The sequence below is a fragment of the Euleptes europaea genome, chromosome 10 (assembly GCF_029931775.1).
Source record: "Euleptes europaea isolate rEulEur1 chromosome 10, rEulEur1.hap1, whole genome shotgun sequence".
NCBI lineage: Eukaryota > Metazoa > Chordata > Lepidosauria > Squamata > Sphaerodactylidae > Euleptes > Euleptes europaea.
In genome coordinates this window covers 75,505,410-75,528,164 of record NC_079321.1, presented here as the reverse complement: position 1 = coordinate 75,528,164, position 22,755 = coordinate 75,505,410, and the positions used below count along the sequence as shown (strand labels likewise).

Sequence of the window (22,755 nt, the reverse complement as noted above, 5' to 3'; positions counted from 1 at the left end):
TGCGTGTGCTCGTAGCGCGCGCGACGAAGCCGCCGCGGGGCGCGCGCGCAACCGCCGCCCGTGGCCGCGATCCCGGACCACGCCCCTTTCACGCGGAGGAGGAACGCAAACGACGCCTTTGGGAAAGGGGTGGGCAGGAGCGCGTCGGCGCCGCCCCCTGGGGCGGGGTCAGCGCCTGGCCCCACCCCCCAGCGTGAACGCGCGCCGGCGCCCTCGCCCGGCCGGCCCTCCGCACCGTCTGCCTGGGCGGGGATCTCTCGCGTAGGGGGGGGGGGCGAGTCCTCGGGGGACCCTTTTCCCTGTGGCACCGGGTGAGGGCGGCTGCGAGGGCGGAAGTCGGCGTCCGCTGCTTCCGCTGGCAGGCCTCAGGTCAGTCGCCCCGCCGGGGGTCTCGTCCCGCCGGGCCTTGGTCGGCGCGGAAAGCCTGTCGGGGGGCGCCGGCAGAAGGACGAGGCCTCAGAGCCCTTCCTCCTCCTCCTCGGAAAGGCTGCTTTCCCTCATACAGCAGGCACGGGCCGTACATCAGCAGGGCTCCTTACCTCTAAGCCCCCCCGGGGGGGAATGACTTTGACCTTCCCTCGCGATGAGTAGTCGTCTCTGCCTCTTCTCCTGGGGGTTAATGGTGGGGCAGGTTCAAGGTGCCAGGAGCGAAGCGCCCGGGGCCCCCCAAAGAGGCGGCCCTGCGCTGGCCCTGGGCCTCTTTCCGTTTGTTTGCCCACCTGTTGCCTACAACGGGTTTAAAGACCCCCCCACCCACCCCACGCCAGGCTCTTGCAAAGCTCTCTCTAGTCTCCAGCTAGTTCCCCTCAATAAAAGGAGACCCCTGGTGCTTGGTATAACAAGCAGTGGGTAGCCGTGTTAGTCTGTCTGCAGTAGTCGAAAAGGGCCAGAGCCAAGGAGCACCTTAAAGACTCACAAAAATATTTCCTGGCAGGGTGTGAGCTTTCGTGAGCCACAGCTCACTTCTTCAGATACAGCTAGAAGCCACAGCTCACTTCTTCAGATACAGTCGCCATGAGTCGGAAGCGACTTGACAGCACTTACACACACACACATGTAAACGTGAATAGCAGGCGTGATGGGACTACACTTGAATTACAGTTGATATTCAAACTAAAGTCAGTGCATTTACCTGGGCTGAATAAAGACCTTGCATTCATGGCTCATTACCAACACTGATTTCTCCACACCCATCAATCCCCTGGACATCACAGACTCTTCTGCATACCACACCCAATCCCATCACGACTGCTATTCACGTTTACATACTGTGAACATTTACATACTAATGCTTGTCTGAATTCACTCTCCTCTACTTAAAGACAGATGGATTCACATTCTAGCTGTATCTGAAGAAGTGAGCTGTGGCTCACGAAAGCTCCTACCCTGCCAGGAAATATTTTTGTTAGTCTTTAAGGTGCTCCTGGACTCTGGCCCTTTTTGACTTGGTATAACAAGGTCAGCGAAGTTGTGGCAGAGCACGGGAGAGAGGTGGTCCTGCAGGTATGAGGACCGAATTTTTTGTGCATACCTCTATCTGTAATCTCCCACCTGTGTGGAAGCCACTAACTTGTTCGTCAGTGGTCTAGTTTTTCTGCTTTCATAATGGTGATAGGGCCCTGACCTGGATGGCCCAGGCTAGCCTGATCCCGTCAGATCTCAGAAGCTAAGCAGGGTCAGCCCTGGTTAGTATTTGGATGGGAGACCACCAAGGAATACCAGGGTTGCTGTGCAGAGGGAGGCACTGGCAAACCACCTCTGCTAGTCTCTTGCCATGAAACCCCCAAAAAAGGGGTCGCCATAAGTCGGCTGCGACTTGAAGGCACTTTACACGCACACAATGGTGATAGGGACCAGCTGCTGGTTTTAGGAGGCATGGTGATGATTTATGGTGCCAGGTGGGATGAATGGTTTTATGTTGTTGTGACTGATAAGTATATGGCTTTGGATCTCCTAGGAATGTAATGAGAAACAATTTTAAAAACAAACAAACATGGTCCCATTCTCTGTCTTTGAAATGAAGATATCCCAGGCAGCCTTACTTTCCTCCATAAGTAGATGTCTGTGCTTACTTGGAAGTCATAAGAACATAAGAAAGGCCCTGCTGGGTCAGACCAAGGCCCATCAAGTCCAGCAGTCTGTTCACACAGTGGCCAACCAGTCCCATTGAGCTCACTTGAATTTAGCTCCAAATCAATGTCCATAGGGATTGCAGAGTAAGCTTTATAGTCTGAATTCATTCACCTCTTGTTTGCTTACTTTCTCTTCCTTCTGCTTCTCCTACATTTGAACACAGTTGTTGTGGGTGGCACAAAAACTGGCTTTCCTCACATGTTTCTCCCTGAAATTATTCATCTGCTGATGTCTGCAAGATCAACCTGCTGTTGAAGTTACGAGAGCAAATCAGGCTGTTTCTGTTACTTCTGCTCAGCTAACATCCCTGTAGGACTGGAAGATTTAAAGAAACAAGACTATCTGTGAGAAGAGTTGTGATATCCCTTTAGGTCATATAACATTCCAGAACTGTGTTTGCATAGGCTTTATGGCGGGTCTCTGGTGTTTGGTACTTGGCTTTCTCATTTTATGTTATTGTTTACGGTTGTGGTGTGAACAGTTGTACAATTCATCATTAATATTGTCACCAGGAATATCCAGAAGGGGCTCATAATTTTTGCATACTAGTGTTCTTTATAGTCTTCATGGTCATAACTATGGTGCTAGCTAGATGAAAACAAAAATTTCATTTTCCAGTAGGAAAATACTACTGTTTGAGTATCAGGAAAATAAATCTCCACAACAGAAATACTCTGCCTGTCCAAAAATTGAACAAGAACTGAACACTGGTTAGGCACAAACCCAAACCAAACTCTTTCCCTCTGCACAAGCAAAACACCGGTCGAACATAGTGACCTTTCTGGTATTCATAGTCAAAATTACAGACATTGGCATGTACACTGCATGTATATCTTCATAGCCTGGGGCATTAAGTCAGATTCTCATGGGAAGTTTGCAGAAAATATATATTTGCAGTTCTGAAGAATGTCAGGTAAAAGTGTACAGAGACGTTCTTAGCTCAGTTTATTCCCAGGAGCCAATATAAGGGTCGTTAAAGCAGAAGGGCCCCTCATCTGTCAAGGAGATAAATTGCTGGCTATTACTGGGCGTGTGTCCAGTTGTAAGCTTCCTTATCCTGACTTTCTGTTTCTTGGCTCTTGCTAAAGGGGATTGCCACTACTAGGAAAGGAAGATGCTGCTTGTTTTCATGTTAGCCTTTTCCACTGGAAGACCTGTGGAATCAGGTTCTGCTTTTGTTTGGTTTTTCAAAATTCCCACATCTCACAGATGTAGTTCAGAGAGAAAGTGCAGATGTCATATTGAGGATAATTTGCACAATTTCTTCTAGTATCCTAATACATTGATCTGGCATCTTCAGATCCTTTAGCTTACACAGTACTTGTGCATACTGATTCCCTTATAGGTCAAGTTGTGGACCAAAGAAACTGCATGGGTCAGTTACCACTGACCCATGCAGTTTCTTTGGTCCACAGTGTGCTCAGTGCACACTGGAGAAAACAGCTCAACATCCCCTACAAAATAGAACCTTTTCTTTTCTGGGTACCATTTTGGATGTTTCAGATATTTTTCTAAACTGGGTACATAGAAAGAGTCCTTGAGGACAGCCTCAAAAGAAAGATGCAAGGGGCCTGGTTTAATGTTTTTCATCCTTGCTCTGGTCTGGAGGCTAATGTTCTTAAGGTCATTGTGAGTGCTCCAAAACAAGCAGCATCTGGGATCGATAAATCAAAGTTACCTGTAAGGTCTGTTGGACGGAATACTGATTTCTGTGTATTTCACCTTATTGTGACTCAGTAAGCTTAAAAAATGTTCAGCTGTAGTGTGTGCCTTTGTTTCTTAGTTGGTCTTTGTAACTTGATCTTGCTGGTATGACACTGCACATCCAAGGACCATAAAATCTTTATACTATTTGCTATAAGCCTAAACATTAATTTAAAATGTGCATTTACTGCCTATTTGGTACATTGCAGAAACTGTGTTTGCCTTGACTTACTTACTATTGCTAGTCGTACCTAGAAAGTAGCATATTCCTGGTGGACTTTGGTCAAAACTACCTCCCAAAGAAGTGGGCGGCACTGCTGTATTTACAGGACTTTGGTGTATTGCAGCAACTGGCCACATATTCTTTAGAAATTCAAGCCATTTTTGGAAACAAACTGAGTTTTTGCTGACTCGAGACAAGAGCTGAACCAAGGGGTAGGTTTAGATAGTCATCATTTCTTTAACTTTCATTTTGATTTATTGCACGTTCTATTTTAAAATCAGTTGTCATCTATCATCACCCTTGTCAGTTATTATGATTAGAGTTTCGGCACAGGATGAAGTGCGTAGTATGATTGCACAACTGATTGGAGGAGGGGATTGGGGGGGGGCAAGGATGGAAAGGAAGTTGATGTAAGTGAACATAAGAAAAGCCCTGCTGGATCTGACCCAGGCCCATCAAGTACAGCAGTCTGTTCACACAGTGGCCAACCAGATGCCTCTAGGATGCCCACAAGCAAGACAACTCACCATTCAGATTTTTTCTGCCACCTTTCTATTTGCTTTCCCCTTCCATTTTATATTTGGCTTTCAGTATCATTTTTGTATGTTTAACTTATTTGTTTAAAATATTGTACAACAATGCCATTAGGAGCCCTGATGGTGGAAATATTCAGAGAGTGTGAGAGAAAGAAAATATCAGTTTGGCTTCTGTTTCATTCGTTAAGAAGGGACTTATGACTACCGTTAGACCAGAATCTTAGTCATTGCTATAGAATATTCAGTCTTTAACTCTGAACAAAACTAGGCCATGGGTTGTTGGTGGAAATTTATTTTCAAATGGCTAGAGAAATAAAGCCCATAGCCTGCATGGAACATAAAATATATGAATTTAGAGTAAATTGGAAAAACAGTTGGGTTAGCCATCCAAGAAATTGTGCTTTTAAAAGCAGTGGTGCCTGGGAGGAAAATGAGATGATAAAGAAATAAGACACAAATTAGATGAGGGCAGGTTAGAAGTCTAATAAATAAATAAATATATGATGAAAACACAGGTAAAGTCTATTTTAGATGAAGCATGGTTCATTTGGAGGTAATAAAAATTATCCTGGCCCTCGGTCATAAATTCTGAGGGGAGGGAGGGCAACATCCCCTGGGCTGCACTGCTTGGAGAGCCTGTTTCCTCCTGGCTTTGGGTTCTCTGTGAGCAGGCCAGATAGGACCACAACAGAGACTTTCACCCTCTTTTCTATTCTCTGGCCAAGGGCCCTTCATTGACACCTTTGCTCACTATATATGTTAGCCTCCATGTGAAATAACTGAATGTGTTTTTTTAATATGATAACTACAGTCTTCACCAAGAACTTACATAGGAATGTGATATTTTTATGATTTCTTAGCCTTCATTCCCATCTCTCAACCACACCTTCACTCAAGTACAGAACCATTTCATTAAAAAATATTAGGTGAAACTTCCCTTTTGTTTTCTGTGGGTTTCTCTTTCCCTCAAACCCATCTGCACAAAAGTATGGGAAGTTAGTTCCTTAATAAGATACGAAGAACTCTGCCTAATGTTTTATACTATTGATGCTGGAGCTTCTTCTCCACTGTGAATCTCTATTATTGATTGTCATTTGTCTAGCAAATTTAGCTTCTTCCGAAAGTTTGTGGGAACCAGGTGGGAGGAAGGGGTGAGATTTTTAGCATACATCCATATTCTGTCCCCCAAACAATAATAGGAGTTGATGATACCACCATCTGTTGGATATTAGAGTTGGTTTTTATACCCCGCTTTTTCTTTACCTTAAGGAGTCTCAAAGTCACTTACAATTGCCTTCCCTTTCCCTCCCCAGAACAAACACCTTGTGAGGTAGGTGAGGCTAAGAGAGTTGTGAGAGAACTGTGACTAGCCCAAAGTCACCCAGCAGGCTTCATGTGGAGGAGTGGGGAAACAAAACCAGGTGTCAAGACTAGATTTATTCACCATAACTAAATAACTTCAACCTTGGGTTGATGTAGGGTAGTATAAAGCTAAACTGCCAAAAAAGCCTTCAAGAAATTATGATAATTAGCTATTTATATTACCCAACCTGTAAAATCAAATGTCAGATGTTCCATAAATTACACCTTCATTATGGACTGACTTTAATTAAAATAAAAATGAGATGTTGTAAAATCCCCAATGGTTTTAAAGAACACGAGTTTTAGTGCCATTTTTGTTCATAAAAGCTCCTTTGTCAGGTTAGTGTGTTAAGAAATAAATTTATTTCTTGCTTGCGTAAGTAAAGATGTAAAATGACCAGCATGCTTGGTCTTTAAGGTCTTCATAACAGGTCCTGGTCTCTCTCCCCCTTTAAGATGTGAGGTGGGTGGTAGTGAGGACAGACTGCTTTAGTGTCCAATTAGACAAGATGGTGTCCCCAAGATTGCCCTGGGTATGTGCCACCATTTTGTAGAGTGTTCCCATTGGGGAACTTCTTCTAACAGAGCCGCAAAGGCCTGATTCTGTGCTGCAAGGGCCTGATTCGAGACTACCATGTGCAGAGGAGGAAGGTTTAAAGTCAGAATTGTGTGTGTGTGGTTTATCTAGTGTTTTATGTGTATGTTTTCCCTGTTTAGTATTCTTGCTTTCTTTTTTGTTCTTGATGTTTTAGACTTTTTATGCTGTTTTGTTTTTTAAACTGAATTTGTATTTTATGGTGATTTTAATTATTTTAATATGTGGTTAGCTGCCCCAGGACACAGTTTTCTGGTTTTGAATCAAGATATAAATCTTTCAAATAAATAAATACAACAGAGTGATTTGTGATAATACCTTGTCTTGTGTGAATCACTCATTGTGACTCATGAACATCAGCTAGCAGTAATGTCCAATTTGTGCCTACTTGTTCATTTGCTGAGAAAAACAATATAACCATAGTGATGCTGTTTACGAGCATATTAATTCATAAAACCATCTATATTGTCAAAAATGAGACTATGGATAGAAAGAAAAACTTCACAATATTCATTGATAATCAACATTTTAAATTTAAAACATCCTAAGGAATATAAACAGCAAAGAAAGAGAATTTGGCAGTGTATTGTTACCTTTTTGTGCTTCATGGTAAAGAATAATGTATTAGCCCTTTTGCATGCCATAATTATACTCAGAAGTGTTGAGTAAATTCTGTCTGTAAAAGTAATTGGGGACCTACTTACTCCACAAAAGCGTAAACAGAATGTAATTCAGAACGGTACATGTCCCTACTGTCTTGCTCAGATAGACTTGTAGGTCTCAGTTCTGATTTGGCTTTCACTTGCCAAATCCTGCTTTCACTTGCTTCAGATGTAATGGCAAGCTATGGGGTGCTTCAGCCCAAAATGACCCTGAAAAGCTGCTTGGGGGGTGGGGGACAGGGGACCCCCCCGAACAGCATTTGGGGGGCATTTTCTGCAACGGTGATGTGGGAGAGGTGAGACAGTCACTTTCCTTGGGCAGAAATCCTTCTGTGTAATGAAATTTTTGGTGGATCCAAGCCGTTATTGGATAAACAAGGCTGGGAAATCTTTAGACTCACACTCTCCCTGTTCCCCTTGTGCATATGGGTGCTAGTTATTTCCATGTACGTGGCAAACCATCATTTGCCATTACATCCAAACTGCCAAGCTAACAAAATTATGATGCACACTTAGATATAACTAATTATCAGGCCATACTGGAGCCTCAAGAATGTTTCCCCCCCCCCCTCCGGCTCATTCACAGAGTGGCAAACTGCAGTTTGCTGTGCTTTTCTTTTGTTTAAAACCCTTTTCAGTAGCTTTTTAGTGTAGTTGTATAGCATTTTTGAAACCTGGTAGTTATAACATGAAAACCAAAAACCCTTAACTAATTAGTATTTTACTTAATATTTCTATAGTTTGGCAAGTAGATTTAAATGTACAAATATTTTCTGTAGGGTTTTAAAATTAGACAAGGTAAATACAGCGAATCTTCTGTGGCCTTATAATTATGCTAGTGGTCTAATCATGTGTATCCTGGCAAGTTTGTACCCTCATTTTATCATGGACATTTGCTGGGTGACCTTGGCCAAGTTGGCTTCTCTCTCTCCTTATGCTACCTCACAGGGCTGTTAGGATAACAAGGGAAAGGGAGAACTGTGTATGCTTCCCTGAGGTCTTTGAAGGAAGAGTGGGATAAGAATGGAAAGTGGATAGAATGGAAATCAAATCGATGGCAATGATCCAGCCATATCTCTGACAGAAAAATGCTTCCAGCAGTACCACACTTAGATGCCACATCCCGTCTGGAAGGAATCTTGGGGAAAATAATCTTGATATCCCATCTTAGAGAAAAGACTTGCAAGGCAGGACAGGCAGTAGGAGGTAAAGAACAATCTGGCAGGCTGGTGGTGTAAAGGAGAAGGGCCAGAAGAGGAAACAGCCACCCAGGAGCTCAGTGTAAGCCAGGAAGAAGGGCTTACCTTCTCAGAGTAGGGGGCTTGAGTCCAGCCTGAGCATGATAACAGAATGGGCAGCATGTCAGAGAAGGGTCTTAGCCAGACAAGGAGTAGTGAATACATATCAAGGGAATAAAGTATATGCCTGCAGCATATTCTTTAGCAGAATAAAGTATATGCCTGCAGCATATTCTTAATCTCATGCTTTCTGTGGTTGTGTCTGTGTGAAGCAAGGCACTACTAAAAGATAGGCAGAATTAGGTTCCTTTCATCCCAAACCCTCTGCTTCTCAAATACTACTGCTCTTCCCAAATCCATTGCAGCTCTTAGCTTTGCTCCTCTCTCATATGTGTTGTGTTTGTTTCTAATTGTGTCTCATCATCAGGGAATTAATCATCTTTAGTTACAGTAGTTTGGTCTTGCAGTAGGTTTCAGAAAGATAGAGATACAGACCTATACTGACTTCTGACATGTGTTCTTTTCCAGAAATGGCTGTTTTATTATGGAAGAGTTTCCATCGAATGCCTAATGGCAGGTTGCTCTGGCAAAGAACTATGTCTCTGTATAACCATACCTGTGGTTTTGAAGAGAAGGAAATAAAGGAAAAACTTCAGGAATTTACTGGTGGGTCTATCAACCTCTCAAAAAAGGAAGATGGCATTGGGATACTTACCTTGAACAACCCAAAGTTAATGAATGCGTTCACAGGTATTAACAATATTGATGTGTTTGATTTCTCTAAGTGTATGCAAAGGGGAAAAAAAGTTAATATCTTAAACTCCATTGTGAAACCATCTAGCTCTTTATCACAGAAGTGTTAAATGGGTCTTGTGCTTCACAGAGATTCTGTAATAATGCAAGATACACTCAACCCTGGAAAATCTAGCTGCCAAAACCGTTAAATGAGACTCAGTCAGTTGTCCCAATTCTTTTCTCTTCAGATTGTCTGCATGTTCCAGGGAAAAAATATTTGCTTCTTGGTTTGCATAGCCTATTCCCGTGTTGGCGAACTTATGGCACACGTGCCGGAGTGGGCACTAAGAGCCCTCTCTGTGGGCACACGTGGGTAACTTGAGGAACCGTTGCATCTGCCTTGGTTTGGAGAATGGAGTGGCTCGCTGCGGTTGCATGAGAGGGCCGGGTGCACGGCAGCAACGTCCACCCCCTCCCGAGCCTCCCGTCCTGCACTTCCGGGGCTTCAAAAGGCCTCCCCGGTCGGCGTCTGGGCCCCTCCCTTTTTCTCAGCTGAGCTGCGGCCGTGGCTCAGCTGTTCGTTGGCGCCCGCTTGCCTCTCCAGCTCTGCCCTGCCCGTCTCCACCTCGGACGGGTGAGGCTGTGGCCGAGCGAAGTTCGCCATCACTGACCTATTCTGTCCTTAAGGAAATTTGATGGGCACCAGTGTGCATAAAAACTGACCAGCTATTGATTGTATAATTGCTGTTAAATGCCTGTCCAAATAAAAATGTCATAGAATGCTTCTAGAAGGTGATTGAACTTGGAGAGGAGCAATTCCTAGCTAGCATGAACACCTCTGTAAACACCCTCAGCATTTGTACTTGGGACTCAAGAGACTAATCTTGGCTGAGTGCAACAGCTGTGATGGTATTGTACCAATTTAGGACATCATAGGCAAAAACAGCCCCTTGAAATACACCTAAAAGCCAATAGTCAGACAATGGTGCTCTGGTGCTGTCTCCTAGTGGCCTGCATTTGGCAGGCATTTGGCATCTCTTCTAAATGAGGGATACTGCAGTGGTTTACATCACACCATAAAAGACATTTGTCTGTGTTACCAGAATAGTTGAGCTACAAGGTTCCCAGGGCCTGAAATCCTCTAAGAATTGTTTTCCGTAGACACCACTGATGAAAGCACCTCATAGAAAGTATTAAATATTATTTATATCAGGTCTGGGGATTATAGAGAATGCAGTGTTTATTTTGTACATAAGTCTTGGGAGTGAGACATTCATGGCCATTCTGCTTTCTTCAGTCTTAACTCTTAATGATTCTTGACGCTGAACCACACCAGCGCCCTTTGCAAGAAATGGATGCCTTGGATGATCCTCTCTGTTCCAAGGAAGAAGAGACAGGCATTTGGGTTAACTTTGAACTCTAGCCCTAACATGAAGAAGAAGAGTTGGTTTTTATACCCCACTTTTCTCTACCTTTCAGGAGTCTTAAAGCGGCTTACAATCACCTTCCCTTCTCTCCCACACACAGCAGGCACCTTGTGAGGTAGGTGAGGCCGAGAGAGTTCTGAGAGAACTGTGACTGGCCCAAGGTCACCCAGCAGGCTGCATGTGGGGGAGTGGGGAAACCAACCTGGTTCTCCAGATGAGAGTCTGCCTCTCCTAACCACTACACCACACTCCAATTAGACATGTAAAATGAGATTTGTGATTCATTATGCCAAGAGCATTTTTTGTTATATGCTCCTGAAATGTACTGAGGTGACTGGCAGCCAGTGCTATACAGGGGTCAGCATGGCAGAGAAACTCCCCAGCCACACTCACTCCCAACCTACTCTACTTCCTCTGCTGTTGGTCAACTAGAACCAAAGTAGACAAGATTAGAGCATGGGACATATCCATGCTATTTTATTCCCATTCCTTTACACTTACGTGTATAAAGGATTGCGGGGGTGGGGGGGTTAAGAGCAAAGTGTACAGGTGAGAGGATCTAAACCTTGGCTTGTCTTTCCTCATTGTTCTGTGGTATTTTAATCATTTCCCCCTCGGCCTAGTTCTAATACCCAAAGGGAGTTGTGCTGGGTGGATTCAGACACACAATGCAGTGAGGTGACGGGGTTGGGTCACCTCACTGCATTGGGTCACCTCACTGCACACTGTTTCTGGTATTAGAACTTTTCACCCCATTGTTTTATAAGTAGGTAGAGAGACAAATGTAGGTAGAGATTCCTGCCCGCCCCCCATGGTCAGTTTCGTCTTAGATTTATTTTAAAGAATAGATTTATTTTAAAGAATTTGTATTTTGCTTTACTAAAGAATCTGTACCTTTCTTCTGTTCCACTATGAGCTTAATACCTCAGTAGTTTTTCCTTCTGTTATTGGCAGGTACAATGATGATAGAACTACAGGAAAAGGTTGCTGAATTAGAAATCTGGAAGGATGGAAAAGGACTTATTATCCATGGTGCAGAAAATACTTTTTGCTCAGGATCTGATCTTAATGCTGTCAGGCTCCTGTCCAGGCCACAGGCAAGTAATGGCAGCAGTTGCTTTTCCGGGAGAAGATGCTCACTTTAAAGTTCTGAAACATTTATTCAAGAAAAATCAATCCAAAGTCATCATTTCAACAAAAAGGGAAACAATAGAATGCTTCATTTTTTGTGGCTGTTGTTTTTTCTGCTGGTCAGTGACCGTATTAATAAATTATTATTATTATTATTATTATTATTATTATTATTATTATTATTATACTTCATTTTGTCTCTGGGTGTTAAGTATGCCTTCAGCATTTCAGAAGTGACAAGGGTGATAGTGGTGGATAGTGGTCTGATTTATTACTCAGAACCCCCTGGTTACATATTCTTTCATCTTATTCTATTTCTGTATAAACCTTTATCTTCTAGACTGTTAAGAGTTACAGATAGTAAGATTAGCATGAAGGGTTTGCCAGTCCACTAAAGGGAATTGTTTTCCTTCAAATACAATTTGGTTAATGAGACAGAGAGAGCAGAAGGAAGCTCCTGATGAGGGAGAGTTGTTTGTTTTATTCCTACGACTGCAGTCCTGTACATGCTTAGTAGCCAGCTCTGTGCAACAGCTAATTTCTGAGTAAACCTGCATTGGATTAGACAGTAAGTGTCAGGTTTGGGTTGGCATTTGCTCCAAAATCCTTGGCCACAGCAGTTATTGGTGAACTTATTTCCCACAATTACTCTCTCGCTCAGGACCCTTAAATAACTGCAGGTCAACAAAATTATTGACAACAAAATCAGTATTGGATTGTTTTTTAAGAAGGAGTTTGAGTGCATGATGAATTGTTCTGCATCCCTTTAAACAGCCATTAATCCTGAGCGATGCCTGTTGAATCTGGTCAGTGCCTGGATAGGGGAACCTCCTGTGTAAGCTTGCATGAGTTCCATGATCTAAGAAATGAGGAATAAATAGATGTTTGACTGAAACCCACAGCCCCTTTCTTCCATTCTCTCAGCTAAGGGGGAAGTCCTACTTTTCATTGCTGGCTTAAATATGTTTTCGGCTCTGCTTTGTAAGTCTAATTTATGGGGTCAGTTGGTTTGATTTGTACAATTATATAATTGCCTAGCAGTGGCCACAGAGGACATGAGTTTCTTAAAGCTACAACTGCTACTTCTATTATTTTTGGGGAGTTAACCCCCCTTTTTTAAGATTTCAGGTTTGCAGAAAAATTTGGGGCTTTGCTGAGGTTTGTAGAAAGATAGCTTTCATTTCTGTTTATGGACCCAGTGTCCAGATTTTTTATTATTATTTTTTCTTTTTATTTCCTTCAAAAAAAGAACGGGGAAAAACCCAGAAAAAATGTAAGAAGAAAATAAAGACAAAAATATAATAAAGAGTTGGCAGATCTAGACATAAGTTTCTATAAATGGTTTCCAGATATCTAAAAACAAGTCCATCCACAATTGCTGTCTATATGCCATGTGTGCAAATATTGATAGAATTCTAAGGTCCTCAATCCATTGATTTACCAGAAGTGGGCTTTTGTCTTTCCAGTGTAGTAATGCGTTTCTTAAAGCTACAAGTGCTACTTCTATTATTTTTGGGGAGTTCACCCCCCCCCTTTTAAAAATTTCAGGTTTGCAGAAAAAATTGGGGCTTTGCTGAAGTTTGTAGAAAGATAGCGTTCATTTCTGTTTATGGACCCAGTGTCCATATTTTTTATTATTAAACTTATCTTTTAGCTGTCGTATGGCACAGAAGTGGACCTAGTGTCAAGTTTTAAGTATCCACAGATGGTGCCATGTTGAGAATTAGATATATTGATAATATTGCATATTGTAGAAACCTCTGTGCTAGGGATGAACAACTGGGTACTTTAGGGCCAATTCTAATCCACCCTAAGCAATGTTAGCTGGCCTTTTGTCACCCATAGATAGAGGTGTGTGGAAGAAAATGGGGGTGTGACAAAGGGATGAGAGAACAATTCTCTGGATTGAGCAGAGAGACAGAAGCTTGGCTCTCTACCTTTCATCCTGTCCTCAAAGGTGACATTACCTTAAAAGTAAGTGCTGAGAAGGACTATATGCCATAAACTTTAGATGAAATGAAGATTATGTGATGTGATAAAAATGGAGCATTGTTTACTCACCGTGAATGCTCCTTCTCTCCTGAGGCGAAGGCGTCTTGGATTTGTGGGTTATTTCCCTCCATCATCCGGGTAGGCAGGACTAAGATCTTTCAGACTTTCTGTCTTCCCTTGGCGGGAAATAGCCTGCAAAATCTCAGTTCAAACTTGCAAAGCTACTAATACAGGAATAAAAAGCTCCTTTAACAAGAAAAACACGTGACAATAAAAACATACAGCAACCGAACAGGTTAATTCCTAATGGAAAAAACTGACATTAAACTCCGATTAAATAAACAATAGTGTCGGGCGGGCCAAGACGCCTTCGCCTCAGGAGAGAAGGAGCATTCACGGTGAGTAAACAATGCTCCATTCTCCTACTGAGGCTACGGCGTCTTGGATTTGTGGGACCTACCAGAGCTCCCAATTGGGTGGGGAAAACATTGTATTCGACCACGTTCTGAAGAACCCTGCGACCAAAGGCAGCCTGAGCAGATGACCAAGTATTTATCCTGTAGTGCTTGGTAAAGGTAGAAATTGAAGCCCAGGTTGCAGCTCTGCAAATTTCTTCTATGGATGCCTGACGGTCGAATGCCGCCGAGGTGGCTGCGCTGCGCAAGGAGTGCGCTGTGATACCGTCTGGAACAGGGATTCCAGTGGTCTCGTATGCCTGACTAATGCACCTTCTAAGAAAGCGACTGATAGACGCTGCCGACATTCTTTTGCCCTTGCTGGGGCTACTAATCCCTACCAACATGAAGTCTGAGAGGCGGAATTCCTTGGTTCTATCAATAAAAATACGTAGAGCCCTACGTACGTCCAAGGTGTGCCAGGCTCGTTCCCTAGGATTCGAAGGGCTAGGACAAAAGGAAGGCAAATTTATTTCCTGCGTCCTGTGAAAGGATGAGTTTACCTTAGGTAGGAAGGTAGGATCTGGGATCAAGACTACCTTGTCCTTATGAAAGGTACAAAGTCCCTTTCTTATGGAAAGGGCTCTCAGTTCAGATATATGTCTGGCGGAAGTAATGGCCACTAAAAAGAGAACCTTCATGAGAAGGAACTTCAATTGCACCTTACGAAGAGGTTCGAATGGGGCCTTTGTAAGCGCATTAAGCACTAAATTAAGGTTCCACGAAGGAAACCTATGTACAACTGGGGGTTGTGTTTGCTTAACCCCTTTAAGGAAGGAGAGAATGTGCTGGTGTTTGGAAGTGGATACTCCGTCCAACTCGGGAATAACGGTAGCTATGGCTGCTACTTGTCTCCTGAGAGTGGAAGCCGAAAGTTTTTGTTTTACCCCCTCCTGTAGGAACATAAGAATTCCTTGTGCGCCTGGATGCATAGGATCTGTTTTCTTACGCTTTGCCCAACGGACAAAGGCTTTCCATGACGTGTTATAAATATGCCTAGTCGAGGGCCTGCGTGCCTCCAAGATAGTGTCTATCACCTCACTGGAGTAACCTCTGTCTAAAAGGGTTCCCCTCTCAATCGCCAGGTGGTCAAGGAGAACCATTGGGGATCTGCATGCACTAGATGGCCCTGACGTAGAGTTCCCCACTGAGATGGTATGGGCCAGGGGTCCTGAATCGACATTTGGCGGAGGAAGGTGAACCAGGGACGACGAGGCCAACAGGGTGCTATCAGAATAACATTGGCCTGTTCTTTCCTGATCTTTCTCAGAACTTTGGGAAGAATAGGGAGGGGAGGAAATGCATAAAGTAGTCCCCAGGCCATGGGCTTAACAGGGCGTCTACGCCTTCTGCTTCTGAATGAAAGAACGAGAGAAAAACCTGTTCACCTGGCGGTTTTCCGCGGTTGCAAACAAATCTACCAGGGGCATACCGAAAATGTCTGTAACAAGCGAGAAGGTTGCATGATCCAAGGACCATTCGCCTTCGTCGGCGAACTGCCTGCTTAGGCTGTCCGCCAGCACATTTTGAATTCCTCTGATGTGCTCGGCTCGAATCGATTGCAGATTGGTTTGCGCCCATGAGAAAATGTGCACTGCCTCCCGATGAAGGGGAGTAGATCGAGATCCCCCGTTTGTTCAGATATGCCTTGGTTGCAGTATTGTCTGTTCGTACTAATACATGCAAACCTCTGAGCAGGGGGGCAAAGGCCTTGAGTGCCAACTTTACTGCCCTCAATTCCAAAATGTTGATGTGAAGGACCGATTCTCTGGTCGTCCATTTGCCCTGGGTTGTGTGAGTTAACAGAGTGGCTCCCCACCCCTGAAGACTGGCATCTGTTATCAATTGAATGGGCTCTGTGTGTATGTAAGGGGTCTGTCTTGTCAAGTTCTTTGGGATTGACCACCATAGAAGACTCCTCCAAGTTTCTAAGGATATGGTAATTGATTTGTCCAATTTTCTGGCTATGTCCTTCTGAAAGGGACGAATCTGCAACTCTAAGGGTCTGGAATGGAAACGCGCTCAGGGAATGATTCCAATTGTTGAAATCATCAGACCCAGAAGTTGTACCAGGAACATGAGACTGGCTTTCTTGGACCTGGCTGTGGAAGAAGCTGCCTTTTTTAGCTTCTGCACGCGCTCCTGGGATAGAGAGATAGCATTCTGGGTCGAATCTATGTGGACCCCCAGGTGAACCATTGATTGTGACGGGAGTAGAGAGCTCTTGGCAAAATTTACTAGAAACCCGTGTTCTTGTAGAACCTGAAGAACTCGGGCCGTGTGAAGTTTGGATTGTGCCTCTGTTGGTGCACAGATCAGGCTGTCGTCCAGGTACGGATGTACCTGGATGCCCTCCTGTCTGAGCAAGGCGATGAGAGTAATAAGGATCTTGGAAAAAACCCTGGGGGCAGGACCTAACCCAAAGGGGAGGGCCTTGAACTGAAAATGGGATTGGTTGAATGTGAAACGGAGGAAGCGTCTGTAGGAGCTGTGGATGGGTACATGTAGGTACGCTTCCGTCAGGTCCACCGCAGTCATGAAGGTGCCCGGGAGTAAGGAGTCCAAGATTGATTTTACAGTTTCCATTCGAAAATGCTTCCGGGCCATCCTTCTGTTCAGATATTTTAAGTCTAGGATGGCCCTCCAGTCCCCGTTCTTTTTGGGGACTGTGAAAAATATGGAATATACCCCTTGGCACTTCTCGAGAGCGGGGACCTGCTCTATAGCGTGTATGGCTAAAAGGTGTTGGATGGCTCTTACAGTTCTGTTGAACTTCTCCATCTTGATGGGTACTGGAGAACGTAGGAAACGATCCTTCGGAAAGGATGTGAACTCCAGCCTGTACCCCTCTTTGATGACTTGGGATACCCATCGGTCCGATCCGGAGGCAATCCATCTGAAATTGAAAAACAGAAGTCTTCCCCCCACCGGGATCTGACCGGAGTCACTGGGGGTTAGGTTTTGGAAACTTATCCCCTCTCTCTGAGCGTGAATGTTGGCTCTGAGGTCTGGAGAACTTTCCTCCCTTTCGAAAAGGTCTGGAAGAGTTCCAGGAACCTCTCCTGAAGTCAGGCCGGTATTTAACTTGGGACCTTGAGGCACAAAAGGGCTGGAAAGGAGGGCTTCTCGATTCCTTTTTAAGCTGTTTTGGCAGAACGTGTTTTTTGTCCTTAGTTTCAACTAGGATTTTTTCTAGCTTGTCCCCAAACAGCTGGCCCTCTTGGATGGGGTAGGCCATCAAATTAGTTTTAGCCTTGAAATCAGCAGGCCATACCCTAAGCCACAGAGCCCTCCGAATTGACGTCACTGAGGCCATAGATCGGGCTGTGAATGTCATAGTGTCCAGTGAGGCATCAGCCATCAAGGTAATAGCCGCCTGGACTCTCTCCAGGCCACCCAAGATTCTTTGTTGTTCCGGGGGCACTAATTGGATCAACTTCTTGACCCACAGGAAGGAAGCCCTTGCAAAAATAGAGGTTGTGGCGCTAGCCTGAATGGCCAGGGCCGCATTCTCGTGTGCCTTCCTTGTAAGACCCTCAGCCTTTCTATCTAGTTGATCTCTAAGAGATCCTAATCCGTCCTCGGGAACAAGGCCCGGGGCTTGCAAGTCTACTACAGGAGCGTCCACTAAGGGCAACTTTAGTAGGTTCATTGCATGAGGGGCAAGAGTGTAAAGTTTCTTAATAGAAGGAGGAGTCTGCCTATTAGATGCAGGATTGCTCCATTCCTCCTGAACAGCTCTGAGAAAAAATTCAGGAAAGGGAACCAGGTTGTGGTGAGTTCTCTTGCGAGGAAAGCACTCCGCGACTCCCTGCTTTAAATTAGACTTGGCTACCTCTGATTCTGCCGAGTCCTCATGGAGGTCCAGAGCTAAGATAGCTTTAGCCAAGAGGGATTGATAATCCTCTCCTTTAAAAAGACGGACCTGCGGTTCCTCACCCAGAGACTCATCTTCTTCGGAATCAAATTCGCCTTCTTCCTTTTCTCCCTCGGAATCAAGGGAAGAGGCATGAGAAATGGATTCAGGGTCTTGTATCTGTTCCACGCTATGAGCTTTTAAAGCAGCCTTAGTGGGCCACTGGGAACTGGTCGAGGGCCTCCCAGACTGGATTGCAGTGGCTCTGTCTTGAGAAGACAGAGATGTACTGGAATATGAGGAAGGTGATTCGCCCTGTCCCTGCACAGCGAGGGACTGAGCTCTCAATTGGTGGGACTGAAAGGCCTGCCACTGCCTCTGTAGGGCAGTATTAATTAACTCATCGGCTTCCTCTCTAGACAACATGCGGCTGCTAGGAGGGGGAGGGGGAGGAGGAGGAAAGGGACCCCCCGTTTGAGCTGTTTGAAAACCTGGTGGGTAAAATGTAGGAGGAAAAAGGCTAGCTGAAGAGGGCATGCTACTAAAATGGCCGCCGCTTGGGAAGGAGGAGGGAAAACAGCCACCCGCCGCGAAGATAAAATGGCCGCCCAGCAAGGCAGGAATATTACCGGCTCCTGGAACGACGCTGGCGCCAGCCGCCGTCGAGGTTGGTCTGGGGGCGAAGTTTTCCGCGCTATCCGGCGATTCCGAGGAGGTGGGGGCTTTTTTCCCGGCTCTCGGAGTAGCGATGGCTCTATGCCCGCGCTTCCTCTTTTTACCGCCCTGCAAGGTCGGCGCGACTTTTTTGAGCGTTGAGGACTTACGCGCCTTTTTTCCCTGCGGGGCTTCAATCGCGGCTTGGCTGGAGCTCCCCTGCTGCTCGCTCCCTAAGGCATCGCAATTGCGAGCATTGGGAGAATCGGGCTCTTTGTGGATCGACTGGACCAATCCTAATTGGTAGTCGTCCACTGAGAGGAGGTCGTCCTCTCTCTCCACAATGGCGTCCGCCATTTTGATTCTCCGGAGGAGACCCTCCGGGGATCAAAGCCCGCAAAAAAGAAGCCGCTAAACACTTAGGGAGACCAAACAAGGGGAGACAAACACCTAACAGAAAAAACACAAAGACAAAGACAAAGGAGCTGAAAACCTGAAGCCAAAATATCAATCCACAAATCTAGTAAGCACCGGAGATGTGCTTACACCTGCAAACCCTTCTGAGGCAGGACGGAACTGGGATTTTGCAGGCTATTTCCCGCCAAGGGAAGACAGGAAGTCTGAAAGATCTTAGTCCTGCCTACCCGGATGATGGAGGGAAATAACCCACAAATCCAAGACGCCGTAGCCTCAGTAGGAGAATAACTATCCTGTGTGTGTGGGGGGGGGTATTTCTGATAATCCATGGTTGATAATCCATTCTGAGCAATACCAAGAAGTCTTTTGCTATTTTGTTTCTTGTTTGCTGTTTCCTTCTGTTGAAGGGGAAAAAATTACCATACTGGTCAGTTATACTACATTTGGGCTCTCTTGACACTGAGATGAAAGTTTCTCTGAGAGACTGAAATATTGTCACTCCTCTATAAAAAGAAAGTGCAAAGACATTTTTCAGGAAGCAAAGTCCTGAACACTAGCCTGTATCTTCTGGACTTCTGGGGTAGTGTCTGTGGGAGCTTGTTACCCATCCTCCCCTAGAGAGGGGTATTACAGGCAGGGGTATACATCCTCCTCCTCCTCCTCTTTCTTTAGCCCTTTTGATCCTTGGGCTGTTGTGGTAGTGGGGGTGTCAAGTCAGTTGGGCTTCTGTTCTCTCAGCCAGTCTCATTTCCCTTTCTGCTGAAGCCCCTTCTCAGGGGGTTGAACCTGCCAGTAGCATTTCATTCCCAGTAGTTTCCTTCTGGAGAAAGGCTCTGCTTGCCCATCTTCCTGCCATGCCGATTTGGGCTATGGGTTTCTGTCCATCCTCCTTGCTAGGCAGCCTGGCTGGGAGTTGGAGGAAACCCAAACTTGGCCTGAGTAGCCACTAGCTCAACCCACATGACCATGAAGCCGGCCTAAGCCACCTTATATTCATGGGAATTGAACTCATGCTTGCCCAGCAGCTGTTCCCTGTCTGTGTGTCCTGCTTCGCCAGTATCAGTGTCATTTGAATATCTGTGTACAATATATGAAAAAAGTATTTCAATGATGTTATTAATAATATTTCATATTAATATTGTTTTAATATTTGAACTGGGTTTTTATTTGGGAGGCAAATATGGAAGTTCTCTTACTGATTCAAGATACTGCCTAATGCTAGTTTTTTTTTAAAGGAAGAATTATGGGGGGGCACACTGTCTATATAAACTAACTTGTTAAACACATATAGGAAGAGGACAAAGGATACATTTCTATGTGCTTGACAACCTTGTCAGACTTGGAATTAATTTTCTTCATCTACCAATGTAGATCACACACTTAATTTGCTGCTTTCAATTTCTTATTTAATGCAAAAGCAGGACAGAATTTTCCTTGGCATGTAATCTGGGCAACTTTTCATGGGGAAAACATCCTATGCAAGTTCCATTCCAATTGAAAGGAGGTGAACAGTAAATATTCCAGGGACATTATTCCCTTTGGGCTAGTATACTTCCAGATGACTTAACATTTTTTTTCTTTTACTTTTTAGGATGGAATGAATATGTGTATGTTCATGCAAAACACCTTAACCAGACTTATGAGGTAGATAGTTTTTTTAAATATACCAAATCAGGAACTGAAATCTGCAGAATTTTCAAAAGTGGCATCTACCTTGGAATGGCTTATGGGGCTCAGTCCTACAAACGTGCATGTAAAGGGAGCATAAGTAAGAGGATTGGCATTCTCTGTCTTCCCAGAAACCTCTCTTGAGGGTTGGTGCCACACAGCATGGGGGCTATGCTAATGTGGAGGAATTTAATAACATGACAACTCTTGAGTGTATGCAAAAGTGAGGGATGACTTTGCCCAATTTCCCCCTCTAACTGCATCTCCCCCTCCCCAGTTTCCCTGCTAATCCTTTGCAAATTGGTTTCAGGGCAGTGGGAATGGTGTTGCAGGAAAGTGAGAAAAGTCCTCAAGTTGGCTCCTTCTGCATCTACATTTGTAGGATCCCAAAAAATTTTTCTTTAAGGCTAGATAGTTTTGGAAACTGAACACTTGGTTTATATAAACAGATCTGGCATTTAGTTAGATTTTCCCAGAAGAAAGCTTAGCAAAATCTGGGATATTTTCTTCAACTATAGAAATAGTTGAAATGTGGCCTCTGTTAACGTCTATCGCCCCCTGTCATAATGGAGGCCGGTCACTTTTAGAAGGTTGGCAAGCAATGTCTGAACAACCTACATCGGTACATAGATGGAACATATGCAGAGGAGGCGAATCTACCATCTGTTGTTTTTTCTCCACACAGTAGATTTATCCTCTTTTCAGTATGTATTAGTATCTTCTTAATGATCAGAAATTCATATCTCTTTTGCACCCGTCTGTGTGTGTGAAAGAGAGAGAGATGGGTTATTTCTGACATTTGCACAAAGCCTGATCTACATTTGTTGAAGGGGGCAAAAGTACAAAATGATGCCTCCCCATATACGTTTTTTCTTTAGATATACCTATATAATCAACGTATATAATCAATTTTTAAATGTCTGGCCTAAGCTCTTGGGGTTGAAAAAGGTGGCCTTATTTATCTGACAGATAATCATGTTTCCCGTTATTTGGAAACCTTCTCACTGTAGACATACTGCTTGCATTACGCTTACACAGAGTGAGTCTGTCAGAGACACAGAAACAGTAATAGCTGTTGAAGGTTGTATGAAAAGAATGAGGCAGAACATGAAGATGAAGGCAGTGCTGTCTGAATTTCCAAGGGAGAAAAAAAAGGTAGCTGAGTTCTTAAGCCATGTTCTCCACCATGCCCATGGAAATAAAGCCTGTACAAAATTAGGGCTGGCACTCTTCATTACCAACTAAGCCAACGTGATCTGGTGAATAGAATGTCTGACTTGGGCAGTGGAACTTGGTTTTAAACTCCCACTCAGCCCTGAAGTTCACTGAATGACCCTGGACTAGTCACTGTCTGAGAAGCACACCAGAGAACTTGTGAGGATAAAATGGAATGTGCATTTCCCTGACCTCCTTGTGGGAAGACATTATGAACCTATAATTAACAATCAATTAACTGAGTATGAAAAATGAAAGTAATGAGTCACTCACCACTGATAAATCACCTGCATATATACATTATCACAACACTTGGTAGGTTCTTTATGTTCTTTCTGTGACAATTGTTTTCTGAGCCTTGTTTTCTGAACGAAATATGCAAAGAAAGAGAGAGAGAGAGAGATGCAGCAAAATATGGTAAGGGGCCAGATTGTGTATAAGTAAGTCGGTAGCTTATTCATCTGTTTCTTTACAGTCAGAAAGGTAACTGGAAACTAAACAAATCAGTAAGTTCCAGCCGTGCTTAAGTCTGAGGAATATTTCAAATCCTAGACAATTGTTAGCTCTGATTTGAACCGTATAACTTCTGATTATAATCTTACTTGGAGCTATAATTTTGCATTGTTTTTCCCTATATGCAGGTTGCCTCTAATAACGGTTGCTTTAGTTCAAGGAAAAGCTCTAGGAGGAGGAGCAGAACTGACCACTGCATGTGACTTCAGGTAAGGCTACAGGCACTGCTGAACAGGTGT

At 44.2% G+C, this 22,755-nt stretch overlaps 1 protein-coding gene across 1 annotated transcript in view; it reads left to right on the top strand.

Moving 5' to 3' along the window:
- Positions 1–8,965: 8,965 nt before the first annotated feature.
- The window catches only part of ECHDC1 (ethylmalonyl-CoA decarboxylase 1), a 29,762-nt gene continuing 15,972 nt past the window's right edge, over positions 8,966–22,755 (top strand). The window contains exons 1-4 of the mRNA XM_056856637.1: positions 8,966–9,203; positions 11,570–11,712; positions 20,712–20,764; positions 22,645–22,725. Of these exons, the coding sequence (XP_056712615.1) occupies positions 8,966–9,203; positions 11,570–11,712; positions 20,712–20,764; positions 22,645–22,725 (515 nt within the window). The remainder of the gene's footprint in view (positions 9,204–11,569; positions 11,713–20,711; positions 20,765–22,644; positions 22,726–22,755) is intronic.